Source organism: Pteropus alecto, unplaced genomic scaffold (genome assembly GCF_000325575.1).
Source record: "Pteropus alecto unplaced genomic scaffold, ASM32557v1 scaffold94, whole genome shotgun sequence".
NCBI lineage: Eukaryota > Metazoa > Chordata > Mammalia > Chiroptera > Pteropodidae > Pteropus > Pteropus alecto.
The window spans coordinates 6,590,338-6,607,441 of NW_006437736.1; the positions used below are offsets into that span (position 1 = coordinate 6,590,338).

At 45.3% G+C, this 17,104-nt stretch overlaps 1 protein-coding gene across 2 annotated transcripts in view; it reads left to right on the forward strand.

Annotated features, from left to right (window-relative positions):
- The window catches only part of PAH (phenylalanine hydroxylase), a 56,259-nt gene that overhangs the window by 21,060 nt on the left and 18,095 nt on the right, over positions 1 to 17,104 (forward strand). For both annotated transcript variants that reach the window (XM_006914537.1, XM_006914538.1), the window contains exon 4: positions 9,590 to 9,678. In XM_006914537.1, coding sequence (XP_006914599.1) covers positions 9,590 to 9,678 — 89 coding nt within the window. The remainder of the gene's footprint in view (positions 1 to 9,589; positions 9,679 to 17,104) is intronic.

A 17,104-nucleotide genomic window follows, 5' to 3' on the forward strand; every position in this document is an offset into this window, starting at 1 on the left:
ACCCCATCCCATGCTGCTTGCTCCTACCTGACATGGTTTCCTGACCTTCACCTCTATCTAACAGAACAGCCGCTAGGGATGCAGATGAGGCTGAAACAGCACAGCCTTGCACCTGGGGAGAGAGACGGGCCCTTTGGGTTTCTGGGGTAGTTTCTGTGAACTGGAATCCGGGCCCAGAAACAGATCTTCTTAGGGGAAACGACCAGCACTTTGCAGAGTTGTTCTTTCTGTAGAACTCAGTGGGAGAATGATTAGAGAAAGAAAAGTGTCAGCACAGATCCGAAACCTTGATTCTTTTCATTGGACAAAATGCCCTTTGTAGGGAGGGGCTCAGAACTCAGGGGCAAGTCTGACAGCAGGTCGAAGTGGGAGATCTGAACCCTTCAATTCGATTAGGCTAAACCACTTTCCACTCTAGTTTTTAAACCGTTCAAAAGGCCATGTGGGTGATAGAAAATGAAACTTTTCACTTTCTTAATTGCTAAAGTTTCCCACCCAAAACAGCTTAAGGGAAGGTTCATTATGGTGACAGGTTAAAGAAATCCCACCCAACCTTCTAAAATGCCTCCTGGAGAAGCCGATGTGAGTTTAATAGGATTTTAATTTAGAGAGTCTTTTGAATACTTGAGGTCTATTCTCCTGCTACTCTCTCTCCTGATGACCTCAAATCCTTCTTCAACCCAACATGAAAGAGCATTAATATCTTCCATCGATCCATCTCCTAATCCTTTTACCTTCCCCTTTGAGTCTTCTGCATGACATTGCATTTAGAGGAGGATGGAAAATCCTACACGGAGACAGATTGCAGCCAGGAGAAGCAGACGGATAAAATATCTTGGCTTGACAGAGTTACAGTATCATCACCTTTCGAGAAAATTAACTGTTGGGGATTATTTTCCAAGAGCAAATGAACGTTTAATGGATTTCGTTCAAGTTGTAGTGATTGTGAGGGTCTTGATGTGGAAGCAATGGGAGTCCAGATTGTTTTGTGGGGATCAGAGGGCCATTTATTAATCTCTCTCTCTCTCTCTCTCTCTCTCTCTCTCTCTCTCTCTCTCTCTCTCTCTCATCTATCTATCTATATCTATCTATCCTGGAGGCAATTAGGATTCTATCTATCTTTTTTTTTTTTTTAATTTGGCTCAATTTCTGAAGCAACGATTTAGGGGAAAAAATTATTGCGGGAAGACAAAAAGCAACATCATTTTACTTATTCCTCCTCTCTTATATACCCTGCCCTTGTTCCCGTCCTCTTGAGTTTTCTCTTTTCTGCTTTATGATTGCTGCCCTGAAGAGCCGCACCATGGTGAGGCTGAAGCTTCAGACTGAGTGTCAGGGGAGGAAGGATGGCATTCCTCGGAGGAGTCTAAATAGCCCCTGGAATTGTGGGCCAAGTGGTACACTTGCATGTGCATGCATATTTTTTTTAAGAGAAGATTTTCAAAGCTATCTTGGTTCCCAAAGAGATAAGAACATTTAGAGAGAAGCTGCCTAAGGCTGGAGGGGGGTCCAGGTGGGTGAAGTTCCCCCATTCCCACCACCTGTGCCCGTGCCTGCCTTCCTTCTCTCCCTTCCTCTGCTCCTCTGCAGTGTTTCCTTTTTCCCTCTGTCCTCCCATTCATTTCAATTGGCTCCATGTGTGTCTCTCAGGGCTGTAGATGCTTGTGGCCCTGGGTCTGCAGGAGACCAAGTACTGTTTGTAAAAAACATGCAGGACTGATGGCTTTTTGCAGTCTACCTGGATGCTTGCAGGATGTGTTGATGTTGCCATAAGTCCTGGCAGTTGGGGATGGGACTTCTGCTTCAACAGATCTCCATACCCCCCGCCACCCCCCCAGCACTCAGCAATTGCCTCTCCTGGGTCTCATTCCCTTAAGCCTTGTTTCTGCTCTCCAAGGTGACAGCTGGTGAAGTCCTCTTACTCCTTAGGCCTGGCCCAGACTCTCTGAAGACAGCAGAGCCAGGGAAGGGCTTCTAGAGGGAGATGGACATTCTATGAAGAGGTTTTAGAGGTCTCCTGTTTGATCCAGTGCAGGTGGACCATAACTCCAGTTGGAAGTGGCAGGTAACGAGCTCTCAGTGCAATGTGAGTGCTCAGAAAGAAGAATTTGATATTTGAGGATACAGTGAGCAACCTGCCACAAGATATGTTTCTGAGATTTGTGACATTTTAAAAAGGATATTGGGAAGACGGTTCCACTTTAGACTGGTGACTGGAATAAGTGAACTTACAGGCCATTTTAATTTGTTCATTATTTCATTCATATCCATGTACTCATTCCCTGCTTTTATTCATTTCAACACATTTTCACTCTTGATGGCTAGATCCCTTTTACTCATCTGGTTCTCATTCTCATTTTAACATGTGGACAGAGAGATCAAATGCTTTGCCCATCACGTCAATGATAGAAGTAGGCCCTAAAGCCGCTATGCCCGGCCACCGCCCGGTCCAGGAGGAGGAGAGAGAGGGAGCTAGGCATTGTCAGCCGGCAGTTGGCTCACTCATTCTTGCCAAGACTTTCCTGAAGGAGTTCCTTCTCTAGAGAGGAAGCAGAAGCTCCTCAAAGAAGGAAAATAAAACCATTAAAAGTCTTCGTCCTGCAGGATGTTGGCAAGCTAACCCTTCTCTCTTAGGGGGTGCGGTGGTGGTTAGCACAGCGACTGCTTTCCTTGGGGGTTGGAGGCCACTGCCTGGGAGGAGAGACATCCAGGAGCCAGCGAAGAGGGGTGAAAGCATCCTTCTATTTCGGGCCTAAGAAATAGAATTTATTGCTCACTCTGAGACAGGCTGGAGGCAGAAGTCTGGGGCAAGCCTGGGTGCCTCGTTGGCTAAACCCTGGGGCTGGTGAACGTCTGGCTGGACGGAGGGGGTTAGACGGGATCCAATCTGCACCTTAAACTGCTATAAATTTAAGAGCCCTGTTCTAACTCGCTGGCCAGGAAGCAGGCTCCAGCCAGGCCTGTGGGGACCTTTGGCTTAGGAGCATTCCCGAGCCGGCCCCCGCTTGGCGTCGGGCTGAGCAGTTGACCCTGACTTAATGAGACTACGACGTGGGTGTCCAGGGCCAGCTCTCCCGCGGGCTGCTTCCTTTGGAACCAAATCAATATTTATTAATGATCTGTCCCCCGCCCCCAGTGCCTCTGGCTTCACAGAGGACCTCTGTTGAAACAGCCTGCCCAAGTCATTCATTAACCACCAAGCCCAGCAGCCCGTGAGGGCCCTGGAGGGGTTCACAGAGGCCAGCCCACCACTGAGGTATTTGCAAAGGTCATTAATGAACTAATCTGATTTAACTTTTCAAAACAGAAGCCTGGGTCACTGGGGTCAGTCTCTATTCCCAGCATTGTCAGTGAGACCGGGTTGGCGGTGAGGCCTGAGACCTTCACTGAAGAAGAGAAAGGAAATGTGAAGGTGTCTATGAAGAAGCGAGAACTTAGGTGGGGAAAAGTTAGTCCCCTAAATCCAGGGAGGCTTGGGATGAAAGGCGGGAGGACCCAGGGCTGTCCCAGGGATTAGATTCCTGTTTTAGATTATCCCCTCCTTTCCGTCTCCGGGTGGGAGAACTAGGACCTAAAATCAGGACCTTCCATACCCTCTACCTCATTCTGAGCCAGCCCAGTGGAGCGGTTGAGTACACAGCAGCAGGGTTCTGTTTCCAGCTCAGCGAGCTCGGTGATCTTGAGCAAGTCCCTTTATCTCTTTGTGCCTCAGTTTGCTCACAGGTAAAGCAGAGATGACAGTGGTGCACCTCCTGGGATTGCTTTGAGAATGAAAAACCTCCTGCTTTGAGAATGAAAGCAGACAGTGGAAGCGAAGTGCTCTCAGCACAGTGTCTGGTGCATCATAAGCTCTCGACAAATGGAATTTTAAAGGGAAAAAAATGTAGCTATAATTTTTTGGCTCGGGAAATTGGAAAAGCCCAGTTGTAGAGGACTGAGACACAAGTAGGTACTCCAGCCCAGTTGTAGAGGACTGTGTACTCCAGCCCGGCCACCAGTGGCCTGTGTGGCCTTACTTACCTAACTAGACAAGTGTCCCTGGGGTGTGGACGTGTGTGTGGATATGCGTGTGTGTGTTTTAAGTGTAACGACCTCGCGGATCAACCTGTGAGTCAATTGCTTCTCACCTCAACCCAGGAGGCTGGTGAGGGATTGGCTTCCTATCCTGTTTCACAGATGAGAAGCTAGAGAATCACCCATCAAGTGATTTGCTTGAAGTCACAGCATGTGGCTGGGAGAGAGAAAACTTGAACGTAGACCTACTGGCTTCCAATCCAGGATGCTCGTACCCTTTGCTCAGCATAGAACGTAGAGACACAAATGTAGAAGTTTGGTCTGGGGTCCTCTGTAGTCTCTCTGCCTTGAGCACTTGGTGCCCGCACACTGTTTGCTTTAGTCTTGCTCAGGTCACCTCTTCCCCGGGAAGTGAAGCATGTCAGGACCTTGATCCCTCATCCCCAACACCCGGAACTTGCCTCTCCTGGGTCTCATTTCCTTAAGGTTTGTCCCTGCTCTCTAAGGTGACGGCTGGTGAATCATTAGGCCTGCCTCAGGTCTTCCTTCTACCCAGATGACATATAGGTTGTACCCAAGGAGACGATGCCTTAACATCAGCCGAGGTCTGAGGAGTTGAGGAATAGATTCAAAGGTAGGGCTGGGCCGCTGCCTGGGGAGAGTGTGCACTGGGCCTGTCACTCCTTGTCACTTGGGTTCTGCAATATAATAAGGATAATACCACCAAATACTTATAAAGCAGTTGCTACGTACCAAGCACTGTTCTATGCACTATTCAAGCATTAGTTGATTTAATCCTCATACACTCAGAAGTACCTACTATTATTATAGACATTCTACAGATAGGACGCTGGGGAACAAAGAAGTTTAATAATTTGCCCAAAGTCCCAAAGATATGAAGCAGCAGAGGCAAGATTTGGACTCAGGCAATCTGGCTCCAGAGCCTGTGATTAGCCACCAAGCTTTGCCACTTCTCCAGCCTGCTGTGTTCTGAGCCTTTTCTGAATGATGACACATGGCCCAGAAGCCACTGGAAGCCCCTGGACTTGGGTGAGCACCCCTCCCAGTGGGGCTTGAGGATCCCTCTGTGACAACAGTCTGCTTCAGCTGCTTTGACCATTGTCTCTTCTTTGACAAGACTCGAATTCTTTGAGTCTTTGCAAACTTCTCAAGTTCTCTGACTTTTTTTTTTTTTTTCTTCCACGGATAAGTCTAATGTTTTCCCTTTGGAGGAGCAGGGGAAAAAAAAGTCACTCAGAGCTGATACTATGCTGGTTCTGCTGCCCTCTGGCGTTCACTGAGGGAACAGCAAGCACTCAGAGCTCTGAATCAAGGTGGGGGCAAAAAGGCTTCCTTCTGTCTGTGGAGTAGAACCTTCTTTCTTCAGTGAGAGGAGAAAGGGAAGTGGTAGAAGCAATGCATTTTGGGAGCTGAACAAATGTAGTAACTATACTCCCAGAAACAAGTGAGGCGGACACATGGATTGAACTGGAAGTGTATTTTCGTGTGTCCTATGGCTGGTCTTAGCCTTTCACAGGTATTCCACTGGTCTCAGGATGTGAAACCCATAAAAGTAACAAGTAACAAGTGAATCCAACAACCCGCATTGTATGGAGGGGGAAACCGAGGCCCGAGATTAGAAAGCCTGTCCATATCAGAGCTGGGCTGACCACCACCTTGCTGACTCTGGTCCCCTTTCTTTCCTCTTCCTCTTCCTTACTTCTTTTTTTTATCATCATCATTAAAATTTTTGTCATCCTAATGGTTAACACTGAGCGCTTACTGTGAGCCAGTTGCTGTGCCACATTTGCTGTAGTATTTAACTCATACAAAAATGCAATAATATAGATAGTTTTTGTTTATTTTATGGATGAAAAACTAAGGCTCTGAGAGATGAAATACTTGCTCAGTTACACACACAAAAAGTAAGTGGCAGACTTTCTGGCCCCGCCGGAAGACTTTCTACTCTGTTTTCTATGCTATGCTGAGCTAAGGGCAGAGTAAAGAAAAAAAAAATTTCCTGGAGCTTGCAGCTGAACAGTAATAGTACAGGTGACATTTGAACACATCTGGAGTTAGGGACACTGATCCTTGCACAGTCAGAAGTCTGCATATAACTTTTGACTCCCCCACACTTAACTACCAACAGCCTACTGTTGACTGGAAGCCTTAATGATAACAAAAAGTCAATTAACATGTATTTTGTATATCAGACGTATCATATACTGTATTCTTACAAGAAAGTAAGCTAGAGAAAATAACATGTTACTAAGAAAATCATAAGAAAGACAAAATACATTTATACTGTTTATTGAAAAAATCCGTGTGTAAGTGAACCCGTGCAGCCCGAACTGTCGTTCACAGGTCAACTGTGTTTACTATGTGCCAGTACTGTTCTCAGCAAATCACATTTAGTAACTCATCTAACCTCATATTGTTCCTATAAAGTAGTACTTTATAGCACCATTATATCCACATTTTACAGCTAGGAAGACTAAGGCACAGAGAGGTTTAATAATTTGTTCTGGGTACCACAGTTAGTAAGTGTAGAGACAGCATTCCAGTGTAAGCTGTGTGGCTCTGTTCCCCTGTCCCTTAATCACTGCTGGACTGACTCTCCCTGTGACAAACAGGGAACCAGCTCTAGACCAATGATGGACCCTGGCTATCCCAGATCCCCTTGGGTGATGGCAAAGCAGTGCGGAGTAGCCAAGACCATCACCCTGGGGTCTAGAGTCATAAGATGTCATACAAAATAGCATCCCATCCCTCTCCATCTCCTTACACTGCTTCCTCCTTCTTCAAGAACTTTCTGGCATTGGGATGTATTTAAATTTATTTATTGCTTATTTCTTGTTGCTCCCACTAGAACATAAGCACAACGGGGGTGACAACTCCATTGTACTCACCCCCTACTGTCCAGTGCTTAGGTAGTTGTAGCTGCTCAATACATATATGTGGGATCCCCTTTGGCAAGTTGAAGGGTCCCCGGAGTCAGAAAGTGGTACAGCAAGAAAGGGCTGGCTTGTCTTATCTCTGACAGGAGCTGTTATTGCCAGAATTATGGATGATTTCTAAGCAAAAGTTGGATGATTAATGAGTGGGAAAGGGATGCCTTGGAAATGAAGTGACAGGGAAACAGAGATGGTCTCAGAGGTGGCTGACTACAATGGAATGTCCTTTCTCAAGTCCTTCCACACCTGGGTAAGGGACAGACCCCATTTCTAGTGCTGATGACAGAGTCCATTGTGCAAGGCTCTGTACTCACGAAGAAAGGAAAGCTTGGCAAGAAGTTCAGGAGACAAAGTGGGCAGCCAGATTCCATGTTAGGTGAGCAGAGCATGTGCTGAGTTCACCTAGACTCCAAGGTGGACCAAGGAGGTCTGTGAAGAGACTTACCCTCCCCGTTCCTCAGTTTCCTCACGGTGCTGTTACGAGGATTAGGTGAGGCGGTACATGAAAGTGTTTAGGACAACGCCTGGCACGTGGCAAGTGCTCAGTGAGCGCTGGCCAGAACTGCTACTACGATGTCTGCTTCTGTTGTCATTGTTACAGGGAGTCTGTCTTGAGAAGTGGGCTGGGCCTTAGGGGCACGGAAACCTCAGGTGAGGAATCGCAAGGACAATCAGGTAGCCAGTCCTGCCAACCACCGTGCTTTGTCACCTTCCTGTGACAGTAGGATGGATTCAAGGTCAAGACCTGAGACCACAGAGTCAGCTGGGCCTGAGTTTGAATCCTGGCTCTGCTGTTTCCTAGCAGTGTGTGTATTTGGGTTTGGCACTTAACTTCTCTCTACCTCAGTTTCCTCATTTGTACTATGGGGAGACCAATCATCCCCACTTCATAGGGAAAATATTTAGAACAGTACTCAGTTTTTTATCACTGACATCGACCTTTATTAATGCTGTTGAGATAAGCATCTTGTTTCGTGGAAAGTGACTGGTTCTTGCCTGATGCTCCTCTATATAGATCATGGATGACATTTCCATACTCTGGCCACTAGATGGCGTGCATGCTCTTTCCTGCCCGACCTGAGCTGGGCCAGAATCAGAAATAACATGCAAGAAAAGGCAAGCTCCCTCTTATAGGCCAGAACTGGGCTGCAACCTTTGCCTATAATTCTTACATTAAAAGAGGCATTCCACCGAAAATGCCTGGCACGGTGCCTGGCACATGGTAAGGCCTCAAAAGTGCTTGCTGCTTTTCCTATTGCTGTTGCCATTATTCCCATTTTTACAGAGTTAGGACTGAGGCACAGAGAGGAAAGTAGGTAGGTAGAGGCTGGATCCTAAGCCAGACCTGACTGGCTGCAAGGTCAGCATCTTTTCACCTAAACTTCCTTTCAGGGGAGTGAGGGGTGCCTTGGGCTCAGCTCACGGGCCTCCACCATGTCTACTTTTGCTCTCTGATTTTTTTCTGGATCTATCACTTTCTGACTTCCTGTGTGATCTTAACATCGTAACTTAGGCTTTCAGACCTCCAGTTGCTCATCTTTACATTAGGAGTCGTAATACTTTCCTAGTTTGGGAGATACTTCAGAAACGGCAGCTAGACCAGAGTGGACACTCGTGGATGACGGCACTGCTGTTAATGCCTCACATGTTCACACAAGCGGACTTCCTCCCTCCCTTCCTTTCTTCCTCCCTCCCTTCCTTTCTTCTTTTTCTTCCTTTTCTCTCTCCTTCTTTCACATATACACAAATCACTTTACTCTGTGTACCTCGAATACAATGCACTCATGGTTCCTGCCCTCATGGACCTTAAGGTGAACCAAAGTAAGGACCTCAGGCACCTAACTGTCCTAATCTCCATTCATTCCTGGGACAACTCCACCTCCTGAGCACCTTCTTTCCTGTCGGCCCCAGGGATTTGAGTGCTCCCACCTGCTCCACCCCCAGGGTCCCTCTCTCTGTAAAACCTAGTGTCTACAGGCCACACAGCTCAGGACCCACCTCCACTGTGCTGCTCCAAACGCAAGCCCACGGATTGTTCAGGTTCTGCCAGGCATTGTCAGATCCCGGCCTAGCAGACGCCATTCATTCCGCTTCACGAGTGGCTTTCAAAATGGCTTTGGCATCAAAAGCTGCCCGGATGCCTGAGGCCTTTGAGAGGGAGATGTGACAGAACGATGTGACAGCAAGGACTCATCCTTGCTTATGCTAGAACAGCTCTGGTTTTATCTGCTTTATGTTCTGGGGTTACATATAATATTTTGCTGCTAAAGAAAAATGTCAAAAACTGTCCTACCGTGATAATAGGAAGGAGATGCCTTTTGAGATAATTCGGAGAAAATCTGGAAAGAGAATGTATTTGGGAACATGTTTTAAAATTAGTTTCCAAGGTGCTAAGTGAAATAAGCAAGGCAGAGAAAGACAAATACTGCATAGTATCATTTATATGTGGAACCTAAAAAAAGTTAGACTCATAGGAACAGAGAGTAGATAAGGGGTTGCCCAGGACTGGGGGTGGAGGAAATAGGGAGAGGTTGGTAAAAGGATATAAACTTTTAGCCGTAAGGTGGGTAAGGACTGGTCCGCTGGTCTGCTGCTCAGGACTTTGCCTTTCTATGTTGCAGTGCCCTGGTTCCCGAAAACCATTCAGGAGCTGGACCGATTTGCCAACCAGATTCTCAGCTACGGAGCAGAACTGGATGCAGACCACCCCGTGAGTCCATGGCCCTGCAGATGAGATGCTTTCTGCCCGCCCCCCTACACCCCCTACTCCCATCGCGAGCAATGTGTCTTCATTTGTTTGCTTGTACAATAATCATTTATTGAGTGCCTACCTACGTATCATCACCATTGTAGTTATTATTATTGTTGAAACAAATATGGATTACCGTGCAGAAACTATTGTTTACGTATAATATGTGTAAGGGTGTGTGTACACACACCCTTACACATATACACAAATCATCTTTACTTCTGACTTTCTAAAATTACAGAGGCTGAATTCAAGTGCTTGGGAAACAGTAAACTATACTAACAACTCTGCCAGGGCCAGTTGGACATGGAAAGTGGTGACATTGGAACTGGATCTTAACAAATTGAGTAGAATATTCTAGTCGAAGAAGGAAATGAGAGGCATTACAGGCTGAGGAAACAGTATATGCAGCGTCTCAGGGTCCTGAAAGTATCTGGACTATTTTAGAATGGTGGATGGGTGTGTTAGGTGTGAGGACTAGATTTGAAAAGGTCTGACGTACCAGACGGAGGACTCCGATTGTCCTGCGTCCTGTGGGCAGGGCAGTGGGCCCTTTAATGCTTTCTGGGTAGAGGACTAGTGTGGGAGGGTTTTATCCTCTTTTTCTCTGGAGCAGAGGGTCCTGGGGATGGGAGGTAGGCACCCAGGCTGGCTCGGGGCCAGTTCTGACTACTTCTCTGGGTGAGAAGTGCCACCATCATGCTGACTATCTTTAATTCTTCACCCAGGCAAATGGTTCCCTTAATCTTTAAATGACTTGAAAGCCATTTTCATTCACAATGGTTTAGTTTTGCCCAATGGGAGTGTCTGTATTTCATCAGAGGTCCGATTCTCCTCACATCTATATGAGTCTTCACATTCGAGTAGGTTATGAGCTGTCTTCTTTGACGGGTCTCTTTCTGGGGCCTCCTGGCTATGGGCCCAGAGAACAAGACATCTCCAAAGGTACCGTTTCTCCGGAAAAGCTGTCCGGCTGCCTTGGACTCAGTCTGTGGGATCAGCCCATAGGGGTCCTTTCTCTTCCGACCAACCTCCAGTCCTCCTGCCCCGACGCACGTCCCTCATTTGGGGAAGAGGCAGAAGAGGTCAGTCCATAGACGTGGCCATTTCCCTCTCTGTCCTTGTGTCACCTCAGGAGCAGATAGGGCTGGTCTTAAAACTCTGGAATTAACTTCTCCTTACAGATCCAGCCCATGTCTTTGGCTCCCTGGCCTCTCTGTGTCTTGGATTTTATCATAAAAATGCAATTTATCAGGTACACAGTCCTCCTGATGAGGAGGCCAGGCTCTTTCTGTTCCTTCCTGTGACTTCTCATCAGATCCAGGAATTGATGGGCCAAGGACAGAGTAAACCTTTTGGGGAGCTTCCCCACAGCCCTCCAGGCCCCACAGGCTCTGGCCTCAGTGAGTGAGGAGCGGGCGGGTGTTCTTGCTGAAAGAACCCTCTGTTCCGCCCTGTGCCCTGGCTTTCCGGATGCTCTCGTCTTCCCCTGACCTCTGGTTCTTGGCAGTATGTACTGACGTTTGACCCAACATCTCATTTCGAGGTCTCCAAAACAGCCACTCTGAGAAATGAGGCCAGGGAAGGACTATTCCCGAAACACAGGGTAAAGGGCATCGTCTTCCAGGGTTCGCGAAGTGGGGAAATGAAGTAGGATCGCGGTACTTCGCTCTGTCTACCTCGTCTTTCTCCTTACGTCGCCAGCCTCTTGCCTTCCCTCCATCCCCGCTCCCTTTCTCCTTCCCACAAACATTTGTTAAGTGAATGATATTTAGGGATAACATTGCTTAAGCACGGACTGTGTGCCAGGCGCTGGCTAAAGACTTGACCTGCATTTAAAAAATTTAAATGTTATAACCCCTGGGAAGGTTGTACTATCTCAGTTTCAGATGAGGAATCTCAGAGAGGGTAGTGTGGCCTCACGTGTCTGTGAGCTGTGTCCCAGGCCATGTGCAGGATGCGGGGTGGAAACGATTAATAGAACGGGATCCCTGCTCTCCAGGGACCTCCTGTTGTGGGGTTGTGGGAGGAGGGGTGTCTACACTTCCCAAAGGGATGGCAGACGGGACTAGGGTAAAACCGTAAACCTAGAAGGCAGAATCCAAGTGGATCTGTTTGATTTCCATTTCTAAAAGTGACTTTCTTTTCTCTGACCATTCCCGGCTTCCGGGCTCCTGTAAACGTTGTTTCCTGTGCCTGGGATGCTTTTCCTTATCCTCCCACCTGCTTTTTCCCTGCGGGAGAAACTTTATGCACCTTTTAAGGCCCAACCCACATATCTTGACTCCCGAAAACCTTCCACCTACCTGCCTGTTCCCTAGGCCCAATGGTTTTAGAACTGTATGCATTGTGATTTATACTTTGAGCACAGAGCATCAGATCAAAATAAATTCACCGCTTTATCACTTAAATGTCACAGGAGGCATAAAATATCTATACAAGTGAAGGGGTCATATTCACATTTCCTAAACTACAGTCTGTGAAACAGAATCTCATGATCAAAGGGAGAAGCGCTGTGTGCTTGAACTCCATTTCCAGCATTTACAAGTCCTGTCATCTCATTAGAGGCTTTGGAAAGTCCTCCAAAAGTGAAAACCCATTTAACCTAACATTTCTCAAACTTATTTACCCAAGGAACCTTTTTTTTAACCTTTAGCAACATTATCCTGAATGATGGTAGTGTTCCATGGAACGCAGTTTGGGTAATACAGTTTGGGCAAAAAAGGTACAGAATTAATGAGTCACGTAGTGTATGCTATCAGTTCTGAGGCCGCTGTGGACTGGAATGGTTAGGGAGGACTTCTGGAAAGAGGGAGATCTGAGTTAAGCTCTCTAGCCACCAAGATAGACTAACTGCTTATCAACCAGCCCCTAAATCTCCATGGCTTAACCCAGTGGAAGTTTATTTCCAGTGTAGTCAATAGGGAAATCGCTCCACACTGTCGTCCAGAGATCAGGTCTCCTTCCACGTAATGGCTGCACCCTCCTCCCAGTCCTTGGAGCCCTCTGCATCCTGCCAATGCATAGAAGAGAGAGTGGAAACTGCTCCCGGAGGATTGAAGGTGACTCACATCCCCTCACTCAAATTTCGTTGACTACAGCTCAGTCTCAGGGCCACTACTAACTGCAAAAGAGACAAGTATTTCAGTAGTGCTGTCTGAAAAAAAGGAAGGGGACAGACCTCAGGGAGGACCAGCGGCCCCTATCACACAGACCCCAACCCCAGAGCTCCCTATTTTACTTTCCCTAACACCTGCACCAGTGTCTAGGTGAAGACCTGCACTGGAAGGGGCTTTATGGAGGAGAAAAACATCAATCAGCATAACTGCTCTTCTGTGTTATTTCATCCCAGTCTCTCAAGTTGCTTTGCAGCCTTTCAAGGCGTTCAGTTTTCCTACTCACCAACAAAAGCCTTGCTCTTCCCCAAGAGCAGGACTATATTTCGAATACTTCTTTCCCTTCCTCTTCCTTCCTCCCACCCAAACTCCTCCATCTGAGGGCCCTGTCAGAAGATATTCTAAGGATCTACCAGCTAGTCGAGTCATCAGACTTCTTGCACTCCTGCTAAATTGCTCTGTCAAAGCACCACTTTCAAAGAGTTAGAAACAACAGACATACATACAGGTACGTGTGTATGAACATCTGTCAAAAATTCATTGACTCAGGACCAAGGGGCCCAGCAAGATGACAAAGATGGTGCAAAGGAGGACGCCAGAGGCCAAAGTATATATGGTCACTGAGAAATAGAACTCCAGAATAAGATCGCAAAGACGGCCAAGCAAATTATGAATATCTCGTAAGGCAACGACACCATGACTGTGAGTGTTCTCTTTTCTACTGGTCAGAAGTCATTTGCAACTGGACCATAAAATAAGTATGTTCCGATATCAACCTTTCGTTAGTCAGCATCCAACTTTGAAGAGTTTGGACCTTACCAAGCAGTATATTGCATGTCAAACAAATATACGTGCCCCCAGAGGGAGCTTGTTAAACAGTGATCTAATCTGACTTTGAAAAGGCACACAGTAATTTTTTGCCTAAGTTTTGTATAACTTTTTTAACAGCTCTTACTTGGGAATCTGCCAAGTATGCCATGCACTGAAAATCCAGTGACAAGACAAACAGATTCCTGAGTTTAATAAGTATTAGTGAGTATAATAATTGTCTAAAAGGAGAAACACTGAAGATGTTGAGAGAGTGTATTGTGAAGGAAAACCAATAAACTTTGGAAAAATCAAGGAAGGTCTCTCAACGTACAGTATACACAAAGATGGAAAGGCCAAGTCATAGCTTATGGGTCTGAGAGAGTGGGGAAGACTATTTCAACCAGAGGAGAAACAGCATGTGTGAAAGCCTCAATGTGGAAAAAAGCATGGCGTGTTTAAATAATTAAAATAAGACCATTGGACAAATTTGGAGACCTAATATGCGGGCAATTGTCGTTTAGCACAGAGATGGAAACGTAGGCAGGGCAGATCACACAAAGCCTTCTAGACTATGTTAAGGATTTTGGATTTTATCCTAAAAGTGATGAGAAGCCATTGAAAGGTTTTAAGGAGGGGAGTGACCCCACCAGATTTGCATTTTATAAGTCTTCTTGGGCTGACGTGAATGGGGATTTGGGTTTGTAGAGAGGTGACAGAGAAAGGACACATGGAAAGCAGTTATTGTGATCCAGGCAAGAAATGATGGGGCCCTGAATTAAGGTGTAGCAGTGAGAATAAAGTAAAAAAAGGACAGACTCACGATATTTGGAAGGAAGGATGGACAAAAATTGATTATTAAATGTGAAGGAAGAAAGGAGGAGAGAAGTAAAACAATGGACCTAGGATACTGAGCTGGGCAACCGGGTACCTGAATCCTTTCCAGAATAGGTTCTTGGCCTCATTAGTGATGGCCGTGGCCAGCAGTGCAGAGTGGGCAAGGGGAGGGGGCATGGTCAGCGCTGCCTTTGTCTATTAGTTTGCAAATCTTTGGCCAGTGTCTACAAGATGGCAATGGTAAGTACTTTAAAAATGCTTCTCGTTGTTGGCCAAATCAAATATAAATAGCAAGGTAAGAATTCTACAGATGCTGTTTAAAAAGGCCAAGGATGGGTGATGGGGCTCAATGACCCATTCCAGAGCCTATCCTTTTTATGTTCTGGACCAGACTTCTCAGCTTTTGGATTTCCCCCATTTTGCATAAATGGATCGTTGTTTGGGTGTCTCTTTTATGCTCAGAATTTTACTTGATGCCCTGCGTGCATTACCTAATCTAATTCACCCAACACTCTGAGGTGGCTACGATGAAAAGCCTCACTTTACTGATGCAGAAACTAAAGCTGTGAGAAGTGAACTGACCGACCTCAGGCCACGCCCCCGTTCTTTCTAGTCTAAAGATAGCATTTCTGAGGGTTAACCTCAGCCATGATATCAAGAAATGATGGAGTAGACATCTCAGTCTAGAATACTCACAAAACTTTTCCATATATTTACTCTCTCCCCCAAACCCCTATAGAAATGACACACTCAGGTGACAAAAATTCTGGGATTAAGAAGAGTGATCACATGTAGACTGCAAGTGGTGTTATTATAACTTCGCATCGTGGAGAATTCTCTCTACTTTCTTCCAACCCTCCTCCCCTCTTCCCCTTTCCCCTCATCACTCCTTCACCAACAATATATTTTCCTGTCAAAACATACTTGGTTACATGCAGTGCAACCAAAATTGCTGCTATTAGCTTAATTGAGACAGGGTGATTATAAATAAATTATATGCAGTGCTACTGAAATTGCTGCTATTAGTCTAAATTGAGACAGGATGATTAGTCATCACCAACTGTAGCTTAATTCAGAGGGTAGTCCATATGGCTGCTGAGGCCCTGTGGTCACCTGGCAGCCCCTTTCCCCCTAAAAAGGCCAAATTCCTGAGAGATGGACTTCAAGGTTACAGCTTTCTTTCACTGGTCACAGAGGGCAAAAGTCTAAAGATCATGCACCTTAGTTGGTGGGGACCCATTGCAGGCTGATAATAAACTTAGCAACTTTGAGCCGGAAATGACAATGGTTAGAAACCTTCCTTATAGAAAATCTGTGTGATATATTATGTGTGTGTATGTTGACATGTCTCAATGTATAAATATGCTGTCACTTCTCATATGATTTGAGATGAATTTTTACTATTATTTTACTTTTTTCCAATTATAAACAAAATCCGCATTCACAGTTGAAAACTTCAAAAGCATAAATAGTACAGAAGAATAAAGCAGTTACGAGTTCTCATTTTCATAACATTTGTTAGATTATAAAATGTTTCTTCCATCATTTCATTTACATATTTATACATTTCCTCTGGTATAGTTGATACTTACTGGATATACAACTTTATGTTAAGCGTTTTTTTCATGGATGAAAAAATATTTAAACCATCTAGACAATGTACATTACAGATTAAAGAGTCAAATGAGGAAGAGAAATTGTCATGGGCACCCCATGTCTGGAGGCAGCATGATGAGGTGGAAATCCACTGGTTACAAGAATTCTTCTCTTGCTTCCTCCCTTTCCCGCCTTAACCCTCAAACCTCCACTCACCAGCTTGGGTTGAAGCAGAAATCCTGAGTGGACATACTGATTCTGCAGTTAAGGGCCTTGGGCAAATGGCTCTATGAGCTTCGCACTTCTCAGATCTAGATCACAATATATAGATGTTCTCCAAAACGCTTTACAAGTGCAAAAGTTTACACTTCATACTTAGGGGCTGGAGAAAGCCATTTTCTACTGACTGTTAAATAAGACTTGTTTTTAAGGTTGATTATAACAGTCAAGCCTTAATGATTGGCAAACGTTACCATTTATATTGTGAGTTCTAAGTATGGAGATGTGTTCCTCATTTAGCCCAGTAGACAGGTTCATAAAAGGGTGTGTTAGTGCTGTTTGGAAATCAAATCATGGTGCCCATTTTGTTTTTATCACATCATCCCAAAGCAACTTATCTTCACCCAGTAAAAGTGGACCCTATAGTAGTTTTAAGTTTTAAGATTCCTAAGCTTTTCTACCTGTAATTAATGATTCAAAACCATTCAGTGCTCTAAGGAAAACAAATCATGTCATTGACTCTTATCTAAACCTATAATCACTTAATTTATCTGGAACTTAAGTTCGGAATGAAAAGTGTATCATAATTTTACTTTACTTTTTCAGTGCGAAATATTTGAATTTTTCTATTTCTCGAAATGTATCCTAGAAAATAAACTAAGAAACTCCTTCCCCCTCCTTTCTTTCTTTTCCTCCTTTGACAAGTATTTGTAGTTCTTTCCGTATGCCAGATTCTATGCTACAGATTCTCAGATGAAATGATATTATATGTAATATAACATAACATAATATAACATAATATAATATAATAT